The sequence below is a fragment of the Mus caroli genome, unplaced genomic scaffold (genome assembly GCF_978045245.1).
Source record: "Mus caroli unplaced genomic scaffold, Mus_caroli_1 scaffold_4, whole genome shotgun sequence".
In the NCBI taxonomy this organism is placed as follows: domain Eukaryota; kingdom Metazoa; phylum Chordata; class Mammalia; order Rodentia; family Muridae; genus Mus; species Mus caroli.
Genome location: NW_028227259.1, coordinates 155,368,058 through 155,390,336, shown reverse-complemented (window position 1 = coordinate 155,390,336; position 22,279 = coordinate 155,368,058). Strand labels below are relative to the sequence as shown.

Genomic DNA, 22,279 nt, shown 5'->3' with positions numbered 1-22,279 from the left:
CTCCGGTGCCTCTGGGCTGCCGTTCTGCACATCTGCAGTTTCCTCCTGCATGGCTCAGAGCAGTGAGCAAGGGATGGAGAGGGGATGAGGGGAAAGGCAACCTGCAGGCCTTCAGAGTTTCCTCCTCGACACTGGAGAGAAAGAGAGGTGCTGCTCGATCGTTATTGCCCCTCCCTGACTGGTCTGTCTCCCCCCCAAGCAGCCCTATCCCTTGGTATAACCTGAATGGTAAAAGAGAAGAGGGGAGGGGAGGGGAGGGGAGGGGAGGGGAGGGGAGGGGAGGGGAGGGGAGAAGAGAAGAGAAGAGAAGAGAAGAGAAGAGAAGAGAAGAGAAGAGAAGAGAAGAGAAGAGAAGAGAAGAGAAGAGAAGAGAAAAAATTAACCTGCTGCCATGAGAGAAGCTAATGGTATTACTTCTATTGAGTGTCAGGATAGTTGAGTTAGAGGGACTCAGGAAAGATTTTGGCCAGGACAGTGATGTAATAATATAGTATGGTTGGCAGCACTGAGTGAATGCTTTCCATGTGACAAGTGGCTTATGTCATTTCATCCATAACCCCATCCTCGAGAGAGTTAATGTTCAGGGGCAGAAACATGAGTCAATGGAGTCTCAGCCTCTGGCCACATCTTGAATCCGTATATTTCCTTTCTGCACCAACTTGAACCTTGAGACTAGCCATGTGGAGCCTTATGTAAGAGAGTAGGGTCTACACGAGCCTGTTGGAGCGTGATGAGATCGTGCCAGGAGGAATGGGCTGGTCAGCATCCAGTAGCCCCACATGCTCCAGAAAGGACCACAATGGACTGACCAAGATGATAATTAGAGGTGACATGAACAGGGTACTTAGCGATTTAGTGAGGGGCAAGAGGGTAGTACTGATTAGAGAGGCCTATGTTCCAAGATAAAGGGAGTAGAGGAACTGAGCTTTTCTATGGGTGCTTTTCTTGGGTTTTGGTGTCAGTTAAAGAAGGATGGCAGTTGGGGGTCAAACCTACAGAGAGGCAGACTTACAAGAAATAACAACACCCACAGATTTCCCAAGACACAAGACAGGCCAGAGCACAGAGCAAGCACAGGCCAGGGAATAGATCCCCGGCAGGAACAGCACCCTGTCTTCTGATGTGATGGGGGAGAAGGAAGTCAGCATGATGGCAGGCAAGGTGGGGATTTGTTATCTGAAGCAGAGGATGTTTTATTTTCACCAGCTTGTTACAGATGGAGGTCCACATGAGAGCAGAGGGCTTGGAAACAGATCTGGTGGAGGTTGAGCATGGACCAGGGTAACAATGTGTGGCTCTGAGCTCTGGGACTTCCTCTAATATCAGCAGGCTCCTGCAAGACTGTGCATGCTGCGTGCCCCAAGATGCTTGGTTAGCACCTGTTCTGAGCAGATCACCTGGCTTCTCTGTGACAGAGCCCAGTTCACAATCATCCAACAGCCAGAACTAACCAAATCTGCGAGGCCAGAACCTATGTTCAAGTTCAGAGTTTAAGAACTCCCAAGGCAGTGTATCTTAGCACAAAAATGCTTATTTGGATGAAAAAAAAATGGTGGTTGGGGTCCAGGCTTCCTGAAGCTCATTGATCACTGAAGTTGCTTGGCTGTCCTGGCTGTTTGTAGCACTGTTCTAGTGTGGTGCGTGTGTATGTGTGTGTGGGGGGGGGGGGGGGATGGGGAGGGAGAGGGAGGGAGGAAGGGAGAGAGGTGGTCTACTGCCTTCAGCTCAACTGGGATCTTTTGAAAGCCAAACACACAGCTTCTCTGGGACTGTAATCATTGCTTACTTTGTTGTTACGCCTTATAGATGTACCTGTAAGATGCACAGTTAGCCACTCCTATAAACATACAAAGCACAGGATGTGTTTTGCACATTAGAAAAGTGTTTGGCAGGGGTCTAGAAGGCCATCTGGATTAGTCTGTAACTGGCTGCCCTAAGTTCAAGTCCTCTTCTAAGCCATGCCTTACTGCGTCATAACAGATAACTTCAAAGGTTTACCAAGACCATGCAAAAATGCTTGGCGATGCTTTCTAGCTCACACTGAGATGTGCTTCATCTGTACACATTTTACATGTCTATGACAACACAGTGTGGTGATAAAGAGCATCTTTGCAATGAATGGTTCCTCTCCTGCATCTCTAGGACAGTATGGACTGATGGAGGATGACCTCAGCAGAGGTCAGCAGAGGCTATGTGGGTAGCTTTAATTTCAACTCTAAGTCAATAGTGATTTATAAAACCGAAGGATGGAATAGTTTTCCTGAGTTTTTTAAACTTCACATGGGACATCTAGAGAGGAAATAAACAATTTGTCAGACAAGTGGAGAGACATTTAAGAAGAAAAGGGAGAGACTAACCATTGCAAATGTTTTCTGGCCAGGTATGGTGGAGCACGCTGTAACCCTGCTACTGGGAGTTTTAGGCAAGACTGCTGGGATTTTGAGAGGCCAGTATGAGGAATAAGACCTCTCTCAAAAACAAGCAGAATCAAAAATTCTCTTTTGAAATTACACCAAATTTTATGTGACGGCACTGACTATGTCATTGAATTACATCAAATTGTGTTATAATTACTCTGACACCCTTAAAAACACTTTACAAAAAACACCTTGTAAACTGTGAGACAAGTCCCAGAGGATGGGGCTGAGGTAGTCTGGTCCTTGCCTTTGAGTTTTAAAAGTATTTTATTTTTTATCTATCTTGTATTTGTTATTTATTTATTTATTTATTTATCTGTGATTATCTTGTTTTAAGACAGCATTTCATTTTATAGCCCAGGCTGGCCTCACATACTCCAGGAAATTCTCCTGCCTCAGCAGGATTACAGGTGTGAGCCAGCCTGGCTTGTCTTTGCCTTCCTAAATAAAAAGTTTGAAGCCCAGGAAACTTGGTCATTCCTCACCCCATGGAGAAGCAAAGAAGTAATCGTTTTCTTAAAGACCCTGGTGTAGTTGTTTAAAACTACACAGTTCATTCGCTCTCGCTTCAGTATTAATGTCTGATTCTGAGTATACTCTATACTTTTGTTTAGTATATGGAAGGCTCTTCTAGTTTCCACTTTTCCTTCTTGGAATTCCCATTTCTTTGTCAGCATATAGATATGGGCTCCCCAGTCCACACCATAGTCAATGTAGATTGTACTCTGAAAATTATATCATGTTGTTGGAACCAGGAAGGGACTGCATAACTCAAAGACACTGTGTAGAACGCCCCCACCCCGGAAGGTCAGCTTGGCTTCAGTACAAATGATTTAAATTCTGAACTCTGAGAGTCTTGGACACTAACTGCTGCTGTATCAAAGCTCTTGTGTTAGAGTGGGGTTGATAAGCGATGCGGAAAACCAGGAAACGGAAGGCTATGGCACAGTCCCTAACTTTGGGATGAGAGGGCTGTCAGCCTGGGCTAGGGTGCAGGGAGGAGCCGGGGAGGGAGGGAAGGAAAGAGGGAGGACGCAGCAGGAGAGGGGAGAGTGGCTGGCGGAGCCCAGAGGCCGCCTCTCAGGGCGCCTGGCGGGCGCACCGGGTCCCGCGTGGCCGAGCGTCCAAACGTCGGAGGCGGTTTGAGTGGCCGTGACCAGGCTGCCCCGCGCCATGAGGACTCGTCTGAGATGAGCAGCCCACGCAGAGCGGTGTACGCGCCTCTCCGGAGATCGCTAAGCGAGCAGCTGCGGGACTCCAGCGCCAGAGCCTGGGATCTGCTGTGGAGGAACGTCCGCGAGCGGCGGCTGGCAGGTCGGTGTCCCGGGGCCCTGGGTGCAGGTTCTGACCAGTCAGATCGGGCACGGTGCCTGACAGCTGGCCTGTGCGCGGATCACAGAGTCCTCCTCCACTCGGGCGGGCGCAAAGGTAGCTGTGACTGTGTCCCAGATTGGCATTTCCACGTGGCTGAGGGCTGGCAAGGGTGGCGCGACCGGGCAAGAGCTTACCGTAGCGGTAGAGACCAGAAGTTTGGAGGGAAACTGGTGAACAGTTGCTGAAAGCAAAGGACCACACACCACCCCGATGCCTTCAGGGTCCGAAGTGTCCATATAGGAAATGCCAGAGAAAGACTTAGAAATTCATTGCCCCAGGGTCAGAGGAAGAGAAACTGATCAATCCTAAGGGTTAAAAATGCTTGCTTCTTTAACCCACAACCAGCTTATGAGCTGTGACCGCAAGTGTGTGTGCCAGCTCTGCGGGACCATCCTCTATCTCCTGATGGGGCCACAAGCACAGTGAGTGGTCTGGGCTCCCCACCCATGAAGTCACTGCATTACACCTGTTCAGTTAGACAAAATCCTCTGAGTCCACCGCCAGGCTCAGAGGCAGAGGTCTCCTTTGCCTGGTGGGGTCTGCCGGAAGATGCTTCAAGAATTACGAGAGGTGTGACTGGAAGGGTTTCTGAGATGATCGTGTCTTGTCTTCTGAGTTTGTCTTCCGTTGGAGTGGAAGAGAATTATAGAAGGGAAGGTATAAAGCCTGGCAGAAGGAAAGGATGCCACAGGTGAAAGAGGCTTGACCTTTGAGCTCCTCCTTTCGCCTATTTAACCCGCAGAACAAGTCTGCCCCCGCCCCGTCCCCCCACTCCCACCCCGTCCCCTGGCCGCTCTCTACACCAGGTGGTGTTCTTCCTTCAGAGTCAGGCCACCACATTCTCTCTCTCTCTCTCTCTCTCTCTCTCTCTCTCTCTCTCTCTCTCTCTCTCACACACACACACACACACACACACACACAGGCATTCGTGGCTTGAAGCATTCTGAGTGAGATGCGGCAGCCCAGGTTCCTTGGAACAGAACACCCTTATCAAACTAACTCAGAAGTAGGCATTGCAAATGATTCTGACACTCAACTCAGTGTATTAAATGTTTACCCATATTTCCTCTCCAGCACAATGGCTTCATTTAGTAAACACCCAAGAAAAACAAACTACCTATACCTGCCTCCACTGGACTCAGAAATAAGTTGAGGTCAACCCAGTAATTTTGACTGTTGTTCCTTAAAGACTTGTAGGCACATGGTAGACCCCAGTGGGTAATGGTTAAGAACACAACCCATCCCATCGGGCCCCTGCAAGCATGTGTCTTGTTTCCCTGTTATAATCTGTAGGATGGAAGGAAGCTTCTGTGCACAAGTGAGCTTGCTGCTTCATAAGTTAAGAATTCTTATTGCAAAGGACCTGTTGACAGTGTCTGGTGTTTAATCCTGTGGAGTTCAAGTCAGTGGTTCCTCGGAAACAAGAAGGCTCTCCAGGAGGGTTGCCAAAACTGTGCTAGGTTTTCATAGTTGAGACCAAAGAGGACTACAACTTCTCCAAAAAGAGAGCTTGGAAGTGAAAGAGGTTTGTAAATACTTCACGGGCATCTTAGACATTGCGGTTTGAGCAGTGGAGGCAGGTATAGGTAGAGATTTTTTTAAGACCAAGCATATGAAGTTAGATATTAAGGCTAAACGTAGCTTCGGAATGTTAAGTGTAAGAGTTCGCTCAGAGCGGCACAATTTTTTTTTTAATGGTGGTATGAGGTTTTAAAATGTTTAATCAGAATATTAATATCTGCTTACCCATAATCTTCTTACCATTCTGCTAACAGCAAATGCCAGAAAGTTATTCAACTAGGACCAAACAATTCTCTGTAGAGTGGACTTCAACTCCTGTTTCTCTAAGCAGCCGGGCTGCTTGCCACAAAACCAAGCCAACCCCATGAAGGAGCTTTTAGATGCAAATTGATTTTCTTGGGTTTTCTTGCTAAAGTAGCTAAAATATGGAACTTTGGCCACGAGACACTGAAATACTTAAGATATTAATGTTGGCATCAATTCCAGGGGAAAGTGCTCTCCGTTGGTGAAAGTCATCTTTATAAGACTCAATTCACAGTTCACAGTATCAGAATAGCTATCCAGAGGGCCGTGTCCCCAAGAGCATGTGCTCGGGGAGGAGGGTACCTCAATCTTGTTTGTTTGGGATTTTGTTTCCTTTATTTTCTTTTATATAAAATAAAAGTTTTGTGCTAGCTTCTCTTTAGCTTGCCAGACTTTTCTCCTTTAACCTAGAGGACCAGTGCTGAGAGCCTAGCTAGAGTGCCCTGGAGGTATTGGAAGCCCATGTTCTAACTCCACATTTTTCATGAAAGGTTGTCTAGTCAGTTCAACAGAGAGGCAAGAGGAAGTGCAGCTGAATGAGAACAAGTAATTAAAGGAGGACATGATTGCTTCCACAAGGTTGCAGTTTTTATTATAAATATTAAGGAAGAACACAGGCAGAGGCATCTCAAAGAGTCCAGAGCAAACATGACCTGCCAACTGATCAGAGCCATGTGGGGAGAGAAGGGACAGGGGAGAGCCAGAAGCCAAGACACCAAGAGACCAAGAGAAGAAAGGACCACACACCCAAAATGTCTGGGTTTTATAGGTCAGGTAGGGACTCAAGGATGCTGGAAGAAGCTGGTGCCAGCATCAGCTTTGGTATGTTAATAGGCACCTCAGCCATTTGTTCTGAGTTTGAGAACTATCCCAGTATAAGCATAGCAAACCCTATGGTATTCTGTATCATGTGATCATACATAATGAGAAAAACACATTTCTTAACATAGGTTGCAGTGACTATAAGAAAAGCAAGTAATAAATGGCCCAGAGCGATGCCACCATCAAGTTCTTGTCCAAGAAGAGGCAGCAGGTGTCCATCTGGGGCCTGCCAGTTCTGTGGACTGGAACAGCTGAAGGGGCTTTCAGTAGACAGGCACATTTACCAATGCACACTTCCTCTCCACCAGGGTTCCAATTCCCACGGAGCCAGCAAGAGTCTTTCTCATCTGTCACCTCTGGAATCATTATGTCAGTGGTAATAATTGTTTATTTCCCAAAAAAACGAATCTGGTTTATCCAAAGCAGGATTCAAATTCAGGCCATTAAATGTTAGAGGAAACCTATGCCCATACCATAGGCTTAGAAAACATGGAGACTGACAGAGACATTCTGTTACTTCAGCTGGACCTAAAACCTTAACAAAAAGAGCCTGAAAATCTGCTGCTTCTCTTCTGGACTAGCAAGGATAACCCTGTGCACCTAGCCAAGCTTGTCCTCAAACCATTCCACTGTAGTGGTTAGTATATTAGCCTATAAAGGTTTGAAACAAATCAGTAGTCACACATCTTGCTTGTTGGGGCCTGTAGGTGTTCACCCCACCCATCACCAGAGCAAGGGAGGTCGTAAACTCTAAATGAACTACCTTGTTTCCTACATAGGTAAGTGACAGGGCCTTTGGTGACCCCAGTTCTGCAATCAGCCTCTGTGAGCTTTCTGTGCCCAAATCATTAAGCTCTTTAGGCCACAGCACACCCATCACCTTCTGGCACTCCTTAGCACTTACTTGCAGCTTCTTTTCAAATGTTAATGATTGGGAAACAACCTACAGTTTCCTTCCCCTTCAGACTGGAAGTCCCTGGTGTGTTTGACTCCCTTATACTGGCATAACAATGTTTAAGTAGCTTGTACGTTTATTAATACTAAGTCTTTGATCTCTCTTTTAAAAAAAAAAAAGTCTTGTGTTAAATCATCTCTCTGAGACACAGGAAATTAAAACTGCTGCCAAAAATATACTAAGTTAAAACACTGAAAAGTTTCAGCTATGTTAGAAACTTAAGTTTTCCACCAAGTTTCCGTGGGTTCTTGTTAAGACAGGTTCCTCGATTCTCAAAGTCAAGAGCAGTGTTCTATCGTTTGATGTAAACAGAGATTGGGACTTCAGTGCAAAGTGGGATGGAGAATAAAGAGAATAAAGAGTGGTCCATTTAATGTTCCTTATTAAAATCTGTATGCAGTGACGTCACAAGGACCGGGTGGCCCCAGCAGATCCTTTTCATGTTCTGCTATCTTTGCGGTCCATCACTTTGGTAAGGAATAGTTGTTGTGTTGGAATGGCGCTCATATCTGGACAGATCACACAAGGCCAGCACAGCTCCAGGGAGGAATTTATTGGGAGAGAAGTGGGGAAGAGTAAAGGATGAAGGGGGGCGAGGAAGAAGAAGAAGAAGAAGAAGAAGAAGAAGAAGAAGAAGAAGAAGAAGAAGAAGAAGAAGAAGAAGAAGAAGAAGAGAAGAGGAAAGGAAAGGAAGGAAGGAAGGAAGGAAGGAAGAAAGAAAGAAAGAAAGAAAGAAAGAAAGAAAGAAAGAAAGAAAGAAAGAAAGAAAGAAAGAAAGAAAGAAAGAAAGAAAAGGGGGAGGGAGGGTCGGGGGGCTCAGCCTTTTATTTGGGCTACAGTGTAATCGCAGGCACAGCAGCACACAGGTGGGTGGCAGGGGCTGGAGAAGTGAAAGCTGGGAAGGTATAGTGGTTGCCACGGCAACAAACACGTGGGTCCTTGTCGCCTAGGGTGACTTTATCATTGGATTCAGAGGCTGTAGGCCGCTTCTGAGGCCAACAATAGTCATTGCTGCTCTTACAGGGTTTTGTCATTGATGCCACTGCCTGGACAACACTGAAATGTGCTTAATAGTAACAGTGACAATCATCTAAACAGGGCTTATCACCTAGATTGGAGCTCTTCACCCTCACTGCTCTCAGGATCACCACTGCCTTCCAGAGCATCAGTACCAAGCCCCTCCTTGACCCTCTATTTCAAATGTGGGATGGTGGCACTGAGGACCACTGATTTATATCAAGTTCCCTTGATATAACTCATTAATAATAATTAACTCATGAAATGTGGAGCTCAATATAGTACTTATTCAAAACAAGCAGACCTAGCCCAAAACTTCAAAATCTGAAATGCTCCAAACTCCGAATTTAAAGCAAGCAAACAAAACATATCAACAGGAGGCCACAGGTAGAACAAGCCACCCTCTTGTGGGATGCACTGCATTTGACTGCAGTGCATCCCACAGCTCCCTCAGCATCCCACAGGATCGAAGATTCTGGAGCCCTTTCAGCTGTGAAAAGTCTGTAGACTTTCATCCAGCATGAAGTTATTAAACATTATGAATTAAATTTTATTCAGATGACATGTATAACATATATACAACACTTGAGTGAATTTTATGTTAAGATTGGATTTCCACCCCTAAGATTTCTTCATTGTGTCTATGCAAATATATTTCAAAATCTGAAATAAACAAAAACAAAAAAACCCCTGACCGAAATTGCATTGAGGCTAAAAAAGATAGTCCAACTCTGTTGTAAGCACAGAAGCAACGTTTTGTTTAAGGGAGGCGAGTTTACCCTATTATAGAGCTAGCACAAGCAAACAAAGAAGTCAGCAGTGGCTGAATAATAACATTTTTTTAAAAAATTGCGAAATCGAGTTCATGACAGGAAATGATGTCAGACACATGGCCAGGATCAAGTTATAGGCTTAGGTTGGGCTTGCAGCCAGGGACAGCTTGGATTTACATCTAACATGGACTTTACAAAAAGGGTAAGACCAAATAAGTTGTCACCATCAACGGTGCTGCTAAGGCACACAGTAGGCATGAATGGCAAGAGGAATGGTGGTGGAAAAGGATGGCAGAAGCAACAACTAGTAGTCTGAAATTCCTCCAGAAAGCCATCCAACATGCACTTGGAGGATCGAATGGCCTAAGACTGCCAGAAAACACAGATATTTGCATTATGATTCAGTGGCAAAATTAGTTATGAATCAGCAACAAAAACGATTTTAGAGTTGGGGTTCCACACACGAAGACTTAAAGGGTCACAGCAATAGAAAGATTGAGAACCACTGATCTAGAGGAACCCATAAAAAACAAGCATAGTCGCTAACAACGGTCCTAAGATGGAGAGTCTGGGTAGATTCTGGCACAGCACCATTTTCTTCTTGCAACTGTTGGCACTAGATGGCTTGTGTTTGAATCTTTTTTTTAAAGTTTTTATTGATTGTGAGTTTACATCATATACCCCAACGCCACTCATCTCCCTGTCCCCTCTTATCTGCCCTTAGCCCTTGAAACCTCTGCCTTTGCAACCTTTCTCCCACCCCCAAAGCACAAACAAACAAAGCAAAGCATAGAAAATACCTCATCTTGGAAGCTGTTGTGTGTCTGAGTTTGAATCTTAATTCTGCTTGCTAATAAGCTGTAGATTTGGGGTCAAAATTCACCTCAGTGTTCTTAAGTTTCCTTGGCGTCAAAAGAGTGGCTAAGCATAGTACGTACTTCTGTGTTGTCATGAGAACTGAGTTACCTACAAAAAAAATAGTCCCACTTCTGCCCTCCAATAACACTACATGTTAGTTTAAGCAAAGGTGTATCTGAGGTATAAAGTGCCAGAGACACAAGATCTTGGTGTTAAAAAGATTCCTTTAGACTAACCATAAGCCACTAGTCCTTTCAATTCTGAAGTAATCTGCTGGTTCCTGTATATGTGGGTCTCATTAGGAGCTTCCAAGTGATAGGACCTTGGACTTTCCTTATTCTGACAGAGCTTCAGTCAAATGCTGAATATGTGGATAGCAGCATCCGCGTCGGATCCATTGGCATTTTAACATGTTCATTGATTATGCAAAAGAGTTTGTCTTTTGGAGACATGATCTATTTTGATTTGTTTGTAATACTTACCATCAGCTTTGGGATAATACAGCCAACAGTTATTCACATGCCCTTGGCTTACCTGGAATTGGGTGAAAATGGGGTTAAAATGAGAGAGATGTTGAACTGGATAATCTCTGATATCCCTTTTAGCTTTTCAGTGAAGCTGTGTAACTGGGTTGAAGGGCTAATTACATCATCAATTGTTTTCAATCCCTCTGCTTAGTGGAGTCTGGGGGATGGTCTAAGGGATGAGAGAGGAGAAAGGGGCAGAGGACCACTCGAGAGCTCCTGTCCCCCTCACCCCACCCCACCCCCACCTCACCCCACCCCCGGGCAGTTTCAGACTCTTAGCACAGCGCAGCAGAGTCTCACAATGGGTACCTCCTAGAACTGGAACGACATCTGCCAGAATCAGAGAAGAAACGTGGAGAGAAGATGCTAGAGCCCCGGGCCTGGAAGCACCTATAAAATCTATACAACAGGCGGGTGGCAGGGCTCATAGGCCAAGGCACCTGCTGCCAAGTCTGAGGACCCGTGTTCCAACTCCAGAAGCCGCACAGTGGAAGGAGAGAGCCCACTCCTGAAAATTATTCTCTGCTCCCCATATGCCTGTACCCACAGGCCCTGCACTGCAGTTATACCGGGCTGCTTAGCCTCAGAGGCGCGTTTCCAGTGCAGAAGTCTGTAATCCCGCCCTCCTTTCCCCACCCAGCACTAGCACAGTCCCCACCGCTTAGTTCAGTGTTCTGGCATTAACATTTTGAAACTCATAAAAATAATTCAAGTCCCATTTTAATTTTGCACAAGGTCTTACATGATAAATGATTACACGCGCAGAGGAAACCAGGCTCTTACAGAATCGGGCTCTGCTTTGTAAATTCACCTTCAAAAGGTTCCATTTTAGTGTTTGCTGAGTATAACACTGTCATAATGAAATGAGGCACTAACATCGCCTTTGATTGTTGCCGGGTTATAATGACTATAGTTCATTGATTACATACATTGAAGCAAATATTTTAATTTCTGTTTTTAAAGTATGCGGGTTAAAGTATGTCAGGCAATTGGGACAAAGCACAACCCTTGGCATGCTAGACTCCCTGATGTATGTGTTGAACCTTCTTAATTAAGCTGGTCCTTGATTAAATATTTACTTATTGTTTTTTACAATGCCCATACAGATTAATTCATTAAATTACTTCTATTTAGGTCATTAAAGCTATTTCGTGTGTGGCATTCACCTGTGGTTCTTACCAAGAAAAGGAAATTAGCAACAGTAATAAAAACCTCTCATTCATCTTCAGAGATTTTTCTGGATCTCTTTGCCAACATTTGATCTTGTTGTAGTGCCCATCTGCCCCTGGAAAGAGTATTGATAGAGTCAAATCTCACCTGTTGCATAGGTAAAGTCTTCCTTTACTAACAGCAGCTATACCTAGAACTGCTTGTTTGCTAATATAAACAAAACATAATTATTTCTGGCCAATGAAGAAAATAAGAGTGTGGGCTGAAGAGATTGCTCAGTGGTTAGAGCACTGGCTGCTCTTGTAGAGGGGGAAGACCTAGGTTCCCAGCACCCATGTGGTGGCTCACAACTGTCTAAAACTCCAGTCCCAGGGTATCTGATGCCCTCTTCTGGCATTCCCAGATATCGGTATGTACACATAATGTACACACAAGCAGGCAAAACACTCATAGCCATAGAAAATAAAAATAAACACATCTTTAAAAATAAAAACATTGTTTTTTCTCAGCCTGTATCATCTAAGAACATATTTAAGTGACTCTGAATAAGTAAGTAAGTAAGCCAGAAGATCTAACCAGCTTACTGTAGACATTACCAGGAAGCTGACCTTCCCAACAGTAGGAAGGTGGCCCTCAGGTGGGCATGCCCCATGAAGAGACGTTAATGACAGTGGCTTTTGTGGATCTAGTTCCGAGCACAAGGGAAACATGAAATGGCTGCTTCGTAGAACATCTCTAACAAGCCTGATGTTCCAATAAGTCTGTAGTAAATTAGATGGTCATAGCCGTGCTGTTGTTATTTACAATTTAAACCATAGGGCCACTGTTGAAAGGTCTCCTGGATTCATGCTTGGATGTAATGATGACTTTCATGGCTCTATCTGTCTCTGGGCCTCACATTGTTCCTAGGGGCATGCCAGCTGCCCCAGCTTAGTACCAGCATTAGGGATGAGTGTTGTGTTCTCATCCCGTGAGTGCACTACTGATATATACTGTGGTAACCATTGGGAATTCCTACCCCACCTTTGATATTTAGTTCCTTAATAAAAGACATACAATTTTATATTTATAATAAGCCTTAAAGACTGACGCTGGGCTGATATCAACCCTCTATGCTATTATGTCTACTTCCCTGTCTACTTCAATTGGCCAGGCATTGAGAACAATGGCTGTGTTCTCATGATCCACCTACCCATGGAGTCTTCTCCCTTCTCTTCTTTCCTTTCTTCTTCGTGATCTCTGCCCCAGACCCCAAGCCCAGCAACTGAAACTCTGCCCACCTCTCTTCTTCTTTACTTAACCAACAGTTTTAAATTAAGGAGCAAAGTTATATAGCACCATTTGGTGTACTTGCTAAGGAGATCCTGATCCTGATGTCCCTCATCAGGGGGCAGCCAAATCTTCAGGACCAGTATTTAGCATTACAATACATAACAACGGATGTCATTCTATTAACATTCTATTAACAGCTACCTTGGAATGTGTCCTGCTGAGTGTCCAACACCTTGCTAAACATTTCCCTTCTTTTCTTATTTAGTGTCCAGACATCCTGGTAGGCACCACCGGAACAACTGTTCACACACACAGAATTTTACTGCCTGTTAGAAAAAGGCTTCTTAACAGGCTGATGATGCAGACAGAGGTACACTTCCTCTGAGAAAAAGCAACCTCTGGGCATGGGTTCAGTGAATGCAATCTGAGCCTGGGAAGTTTCAACCTCATGACACCCATAAATACTTTGCCTGGTGAGCAGCCCAATACCTGCATGTTCAGTTGTCTTTCTCACTTCATAGTGGAGAAGCCAGGGCCTGGAGAAGTCAAGTGACTTGCTCAACATACACATTTGTGATGCTCGGAGGGTACAAAGACCCAGACCCTGTTCCTAGTCTCTAGCACTGAAGGCGTCATGATATTTCATGGGTGTCCTAGGGACAGGGGAGTAATACTACTTCCAGAGTCCTGTGCCACAGCTGCTTCAAGACAACCCAGGGCATAACTGAGGGAGTTGTGCATGGCATTTCAGCATCTTTGGGTTACTACTGTAATAATGACAATGATTCACGATGACCCTGAACATTTGTGTAGTGCTTTGCAGCTCTATGTTTGTTCATTACGAGAAAAGTAGCTTAGAAAATCAACAGGTTCTCACAAAGATGCTCGTATGGAGGGCCACAATGGGCATAGTGATCTCTATTACATTAATTGTACGGTGGAAGAAAAGAAAATTCACATGACTCCTAAAGGTTCCATAGTCAGAGAATGGCAGAGGGAATTTGAACTCTAACTTCTACCCCATGCTTGCTCTTCTGGTTACCATTGTCCATGTGAGCTCAGCTCTATCCATGCCAGTCAGTTACTACTTATTGAACTGACAGCTCCCAAAATGGACAGCACACCAGACCTGTTAATAAGGTTTCCTGAAATCCAGGCCATGTCCTCACCAGGTCTATTGTGTCTGAGGGTTGGGGAGAAGGAGGTTGTATGTGTTTTTAAAAACTTTTCCAGGTGATTTAATTGTCTCTTTGACTATAGACTGCCCCTGGTATTTCACTCTGGGGGTGACTGAAATGGCTCTGCATGGTAATGGCTACTTCAGGTCCTACCTGTGTTATCGCCAAGATCTAATAATGGACATGTCTTGTGCTACCCAGTCTCTGATGGATTGACTAGTGTCATTATGCCAATATTCATTTTGCCTTCTAGCCTCCCTCTCATAACTAAAGAAAATGAATGACTGTTATTATAACGTGTTGTGTGACACTATTCCTGGAGAGAGACAAAGATCTACTGATCCCATAAGGAACCAAGGGCAGACCAAAATACTGTCATCAGCAAAGTCGAACTTGGTGGATGAATTTTACGGAGGTTACTTATAAGAGTATGAGTGAGAGCTTACTTATAGGAACATGCCTGACTCAAACATAGCATCACCAAAGCCCACCTTAGCATGAGTGATGGCTCATAAAACCCAAACATTGTTTAACAGGTTGGAGAATATATTTTCCAGGCATCTAGGGGAATCTGAGCTGCTTATAAGCAGCAGATCGGATCTCTGGAATCCAGGTAGCTTGGCTCCCCTGAATATTTCTCTGAAGCCTTTACTACTTAAATAAGCTTGCGTAGGGAGGGGCCTAGTTAATCTGGTCAGTTTCAGGGACTTCCTGAAGCTTTGGAGTTATCTACTTCTCCCGAAAGATTGCTTCACCTTGCTTTAGAACATTCTGTGTCTTGAGGAGCTTTCCCTTGAAGATGGAAGGTTTTTTCTTTGGAGGAAATTGTCACATATCAGGCCAAGGTAAAGAAAATGGACAAGCCCTGGTTGACATTTAATTAATAAATCTTATCTATCTTTTGTCTAAGACACAAAAGTTTCTTGGGGCCATTGATAAAGAACCTAGGGAAAACAACATATCTTTTTTTAAAATCCCAAATCATAACTTCATTTTCAGAATATACCAAGATTCTCATTTACTTTATTTATTAAGCAAATATTTATTAGCACCTAGTAGGAAACATTGCCCCATCTTCTGCTGACTTAGTATTGAACACAACAAATAAAATCTATGCTTTGACTTGGCTTCCATTTAACTGGTAGAGATGGAAAATAATAAATACATAATTTAATAATAAATAATAATAAAATTATTGTGAGTGTTATAAATATCATGAAAAGAAAAAAGGTCAAGGAACTGGAGACTAGAAAAGGTGCTGATTTGGATCAGAGGGCCAGAAACCCCAGTTCTGATAGTTGAATTCCTGGTATCTTAAGCAGTTTTGGCAGATAAATAGAACCATAGAGTAGGTATAAAGATGGGAAGAGAAAATAATAGAAGCCAACAGTGTAAGCAAGAAACTTTAAAAGCTTCCCAGAAATGTCCGCCTTACTTTGTATCTCAGTTTCACATAAACTCGTTAGTTGCTAGTTTTAAGGCCTAGGGCTCAATGAAGGATGTTGAAAATGGTGTGTGATTCTTTGTTACGTAAATGGGAGAAATTATTTTACCTCATTCACTTGGAAACGTCTTAAGTGGAATTAACTAAACAAGTTGTCTCTAAGATATCCAATTGAAAAAATTTTCCCAAAAGTTGTATTTAAACATAACTGAATGAGGATAAACAATACTGAATGAGTATTCTATGTCAGATTATTGGTTTTACTCTCCTTAAGAATATAAATACGAAAAAGACACAAAGTCTAACCCTCAGTGATGAGTGTAATGGTCATGGATTGAGAAAGCCATTGAAGATGCAGTGGTATATTCATGATCAGTATAGTGGTCGTAATGAGTGTAGTGGTCATGGCTTGAGAAAACCATTGAAGATGCAGTGGTATATTCATGATCAGTATAGTGGTTGTGATGAGTGTAGTGGTCATGGCTTGAGAGAGCCATTGAAGATTCAGTGGATTTGGTGAAGGAGGAGTCTTGGAATCACAATCTGTGAAGGAAGGGTAGGGTTCACGTAAAGAAGTGCAGAAAGTGACATCAGCAATCCTTCCATTCTGTCAAACCTCAGGGAGAAGAAGCAGGTGGGTAAGCCAAAGCCAGAGAGGCAGGCAAGCTACAGGACTGCCCCTTATACTTTGTCTTCTGCCCATAGCAGATACCTGCAGTTTTTAAATAAATTTGTATCATAGGTAATTCCCATCTTAATGACTTTGTGCTGGTGCAAAGATGACATGCCTTCAATAGAAATCACCCTCCAAGTTGTGAATGTTGCTCTTTTCTTGAGATAGTAGCATGTGGTCTGAATCTCTCTTGAGTTATCTTGATCTCTCTTGAGCAGCAGGCATGAGCTGGTGCTCATGCCATCATGAGTGTGCATGCCATCATGGGTGTGGAGTCAACCCATCCTTGACAACAGGCTATTGCCAATGTTGTTGGGTTTTGTTTGTTTGTTTTGCATATTGGTACTTGGAGTTTTCCCATCCACCATTCCTTTAAAACATCCAGCTGTATGCACAAATGAAGTAGCTTTCACTTCATTATAAAACAGACTTTGTGTCAGATGATCATGCCCAAACATAGGCTAACATAACTGAGCCCATTTAAAGTACCCTTGATACCAGCATGATGTTTGGCAAGTCATTTGGACATAGCCCTGTGATCTCATCTTAAGTCAAGGTTTTATCTACATGTAAATATGTGAATTTTTTTATTATTCTGTCTTAAGTCTCATAAGTCCCTGCTAATTTTTGTATCTATGCTTTTAGGAAAAAAAAATGTGTATGGGTGTTTTGCCTAAATGTATGTTTGTGTATCAAATGCATACCTAGTGCCTAAGGAGGCCAGAATAGGGTGTCAGTTCCCCTAAAGCTGATATTTCAGATGGTTGTGAGTCACTGTGTAGATGGTGGGAATTGAACCTGGCTGCTTTGTAAGAATAGACAGTGCTCTGAACCCTTGGGCAATCTCTCCAGACTCATATCTTCACGTTTAAAATTACTTTGTTCGGGCTGGTGACAGGCTAGTGAGATGGCTAGTGAGATGGTGGGTAAAAGCACTGACTGTTCTTCCAAAGGTCCTAAGTTCAAATCCCAGAAACCACATGGTGGCTCACAAATACCTGTAATGAGATCTGACGCCCTCTTCTGGTGCATCTGAAGATAGCGACAGTGTACTCTTTGAGTCTGTGTGAGCTGGGTTGACCAGAGCAAGTAGAGGTCCTAAATTCAGTTCCCAACAACCAGATGAAGGCTCACAACCATCTGTACAGCTACAGTGTGTACTCGTATACATAAAATAAATAAATAAATTTTAATTTAAAAAATGACTTTGGTCAAGAACAGTTCTTACATGGACAGTCACAAAGAGCATGAGGTCACCCATGGCTTATAGAAATGGCTCTTGCTGAGTTAGCATCCGTACAGGAGCTCTCAGGGATTCCCCTTTTCCTGTGCCCAAGGCCTCTTCACTGCTAGCCTGGGTGCAGTTGCTTGGCTTTGCAGGTTTGAAGTTAAATAGACTAGGTGGACTTATACAACTTCTTGATCCATTTTTCAGGAGGGATTTAGCCAATAGTTCCCTTATTGAAAAAGAGAGCTAAACAGTGCCTCAGTGGCTGCATGTATCAACTTGAAAACATTTATTGATAACCTGTGTACCAGGTACTGGATAAATAAAAACAAATAAGCTAGCATGCATTCTTTCAAAGAGTGGATAAATGTTAATGACTTCTTAAATTTATTGTAAGAAGCTTTCTAATCCTACGGTTTTACTATAGTCCCAGTAGTGGCTTAATTTTCTTTCAGTTCTTTGAGTATGCTCAACTTCTCATTGAAAGCTGAATTAATGTTTGTAACATACTGACAAGAGTCCAGCGGAGGGGAGAGAAGCCAGAAGAAAAGTCCTAATTCATGGAGCACAGCTCCAATCCCAGAGTCTTCCCTGAACAGCTGCATTGTAACACTTGCCCTTTGTGTTCACATGGTTGCTCTCTGGAGTCCTCAGACATCCATGGTCGCCCGAGGGCCTCTCAAATGTCACCAGGGCAACAACAAAGTGGCATGCATGAAGTAGCTGCTCTGTGGCTGTTCCTGAGGAGAAGCATTGAATTGGATCCTTGCATCACAAATTATCTGCATATGAAAGGCTCTAGACCCTTAGTGGAAAACAACCGCAAACAGTGCAGAGCTTGATCCCACCAGTCACTGCTAAGTCACTGCTCCCTCCCCCCTAGAGATCTTGATGTGACCTTGTCCTCAGCTGGGAATGTGGGAAACAACCCTGCTGTACTTATGACCCCGAGGGAATCATGGGCTAAATTTGGGAAGCTGCTGAGAGGATGCAAGACAAAGTCCGATCTATCTTAGAACCCCATTCCTCTTACTCTTTCTCTCATGAAGATTAATGAACTTCTCCAAGGGCTGAAACCTTTTCTTTCTCCAATAGAGAACCTAGCAAAACCCTCAGGAGTTACTGACTGGGTCCTTGCTTTGGGCAGGAGGGCCTACCAAGCCTGCAATCTGCATCATTTTGATTCATCCTAATGGCCCATACAGAGCAGTACCATTAACACCTTCATTTTATATGAAATCCTTTAGACTCTACAATGCTATAGAATTGCAGGCCAGGCTCCTGAAAGATTTAACCAGCTGATCTGCCCCACCAGTCCTCAGAACTCTGAGTATTGGTGTAGGGGAAATCACTTCATAACATGTCAGATACTGTGATTATACTAACCTCCTGGTTCATCTAAAAACCACAGAGAGGAATCCTTCATTGGAGGAAAGGAACTTGCTACAGAATCCTGGAGAGGCCGCATGAGAAGAATAAACAACATGAGGTGTATTAACCAAGGTCCAGCCAAAATAAGATCGATCCCTATAGACGCTGAAATGCATACAGTGGCATCACTACCTCGCCTCCTTACCCTCACAGTGCATGATGTTCCTCTCTGGGAACCGCCAGCTTTTGAACCATACAGAAATATAATTCTTACTCCCTTTTGGTGTGATTTCAGTTTTGGATTCCCAAAGACTAACTGTGCTCTTTTCACCAGACTAGACCGGGAAAGACCTAGTTATCTTAAAGAACGTCCATGCTCACTGCTCAGGGACGTGGCACTGTTGCAATGTGTTTAAAAGGGTGACTTTCCCCTTCCTTCAAAGTTTTATCTGTTCATTTACAATGATAACAGCAGTGTGTTAAATACTGGAAAGTCATCCACGGATACCACTCAAGAAAGCATTATGAGAATGGTTTCAGCACCCATTAGTATGGTCTCTCAAGGAAAATCTTTCTGATGGATATATATATATATATATATATATATATATATATATATATGAGATGGTTATATGTATTTTAAAATACCACACTGATAAAAATCACATATACACTGCAGTGTGCTAAACCAGAAGCACTCATAAATAAATACCCAACTTTCTTTAGGCACACCACCAAAGATTTTTACAATGACTGCTTTTTTTTGCCAGCTGTATACCAAGCATATACGTCAGCAAATATAATACTTATAATCCAGGGGGTCATGGTTACATTCATTTTATTTGCTTGACCCAACAAAAGTTCATTCAAGTAGGAGAACCTGAGCCAGAGCTCCTGGTGGCTTTCTACCCAGTCCCAAAGCAAAGAGGAGTGAGTTTTCCTCAAATAGAGGTAATGTAAACAAACAAGCAAACAAAAAGTGTGAATGCTTAGTAGGTCAGGCGTTGATGGGTTGCCAGAACTCCTGTGAGTCCTCTGTATGCTTGGGTCTTGCATCCGTGAATTCTACTAACCAAAGATCAAAACTGCCAGAAGAAAACAAAATTTGAATTTGCTTCATGGGGAAAAATTGGTGCCTGGAGCCTTTGTGAGTGGAAGGTTGTACAGACCGACCCAGCAGCAGCCAACACGGCATCCTCTGAGACCCTGAGAGAGAACTATGTTCCTAAGATAATAGTAAGACCGCCTACGTGGAGACACTTAAGCAAAGTCACTTTATTGATAACCAGGTTTTAGTATAAAAGAAGCATTCTGCCCTTTTAGTGCACACAATTAGTGAGGAAAATCGGCCAGATGGAGGTCCAGGAGCCTACATTTAAAACACATGTTCCAGGAAATTAAGAGACAATCGATCCATAGTCCCTCTATGAAAACACCATTTTATCCCTAAACAGATGCCCTGACACGGCTTCCTCATGTTTTCCCTCCCTAATTGACTGAGCACAGGAAGAAACTAAGGACAATAGTTGAAGCCAAGGAACATCACGTCTGGTTGACCCTTACTTTATCTCAAAGCAAGCCAAGCTGAAGTCTCATTTCAGATTTAGCCTCTCACTTTGGCCACCTCTTTGAAAAGCTTGGTGGGCTCTGAGGTGCCCGACTAAGAGAACCAAGCGCTTCAGACAAACCTGGCCAGGACATTGCTAGCCCAGGCAGGCAGCCAGAGGGATGCCAGGTGCTCTGAGGGAGGTTTCCTGTTTATTCCTGTTACTTATTTAAAATGGTTTTCTGCATCCTGTGATTTGCACTGGCTTTGCAAGGGACTTCTTGTATTTGTCCCTGCTGAATACAGGGCTTGTGTTCTCAGAGGAAAGGGAGGCGGGAGTAAATCTCCTTCACACTCTTCAGAAGTTGATGGCTCATAATTCTGTTAGCCTCACCTTTCTGCTTCTCAGTTACACTGTTCGGCTTCACGGGGCCTTCAGAGGCTAGTAAACTACTAAATGTCAGACAGTTGTCCCAGGAGGTGGTACATGTAACCTGGGCCTCTTGCCTGTGCCTCATGCTTCCTTATTTTTACCTTTGATGTTTAAGACTTGCATAATTTAATTCCATGATAAGGAGATTGAAAGAAAAGTGAAGATAGTTCAAATTTTTCTTTAAAATAACTGGGATAAGCCAAACATGCCCACAGGTTTAACCCTTGGGAAACTGAAAACCGAAGCAGTGGGTGGGGGTAGGGGGGTTGGGGGGGATTGTTAGAGTTCACCATTAGCCTGGTCTACAAAGTGAGTTCCAGGGCAGCCAGGGCAACACAGAGAGACTCTGTCTCCAAAAAAAAAAAAAAAAAAAAAAAAAATCAAAAGCCCACATCATTCTAAAAGTTTCTCTTGGTTTTTACTTTTCTCTCTTTTATTTCTTCTTTTTTTATAGAACACTTGGGTTTCTGGGAGCAGAGGGCCCAAAAAGCCCTCTTCCTGTCGGTTCCCTGTAGTGGCCAAAGCCAAGGCTGAAGCTAAGTTCAGCTGAGCCTTCCCTTGAGCCTCCCGTTGAAAGCAGCACATCTGCTGCACTGAGAGAGCTTTCCCATCAGCTGGGTAGGGAGAAGGACAGCAACCAACCTAAACCTTAGAGGCAGCATCCTTTTCATTGTGTGGGGAGGGGAGGTAGAGTAAGGGGGGGGAGGGAAAGAGGGAGAGAGGGAGGAGTGGAGGGAGGGAGAGAGAGAGAGGGAAGGAGGGAGAGACAGAATAAAGTTTGAAGGCAGTGAAAACAGTCTTAGGGTACATGAACAAAGGGCAGGTAGAAATGGCTGCTTCTCTCCACAAACTGAAGAAGCAGCCATATCCAGAACAACAGGTTTTGGGAGAAACAAGCCATGGATGCAGACTGATTATGACCCCCATGGTGCTCAGGAGACATATATCGTTAACTACTGAAGGGGCGTTCTTTCAGATTCAGTCACTCAGCTATCTTAATCCTCTGTAAATACACAAACAAACACATCGTTTCCTTACAGAAATAAAATGGGGAAGATAGGAGAACCACCTCCTTCTGGAAACACACACACACAAGTACTTCCAAGTTATTTTTATGAAGAATTTGTAGATTTTTTTTTTTAATAAAAAGGTAGTCTTTGATCACCTTGACTTTAAACCTCAAACTCTTTCTATTCAACTTCAAGTTTGGGGTTTGTGTTTAATGGAATTGGTACAAAAGAATAAGATACAAAATCTATTTAGAGTTTGAATTCTGGATAAAATGGCCCTGTTTCTAAATTAGGTATGAGCCCTTACCCTGGACATAAGGAGCTTTTGTTGTGTAGACTTGAAGAATTTCCCAGCCGGGGCAATGCCAGTTCATAGATTCAGACAGA

The 22,279-nt window shown here is 43.6% G+C and overlaps 1 protein-coding gene across 4 annotated transcripts in view; it reads left to right on the top strand.

Annotated features, from left to right (window-relative positions):
* Positions 1 to 3,482: 3,482 nt before the first annotated feature.
* Stard13 (StAR related lipid transfer domain containing 13) overlaps positions 3,483 to 22,279 on the top strand; it is a 199,974-nt gene continuing 181,177 nt past the window's right edge. For 3 of the 4 annotated variants that reach the window (XM_029477493.2, XM_029477491.2, XM_029477489.2), the window contains exon 1: positions 3,483 to 3,731. In XM_029477493.2, coding sequence (XP_029333353.1) covers positions 3,608 to 3,731 — 124 coding nt within the window. In that variant the 5' untranslated portion in view covers positions 3,483 to 3,607. The remainder of the gene's footprint in view (positions 3,732 to 22,279) is intronic. The other variant, XM_085837490.1, reaches the window with a different exon arrangement.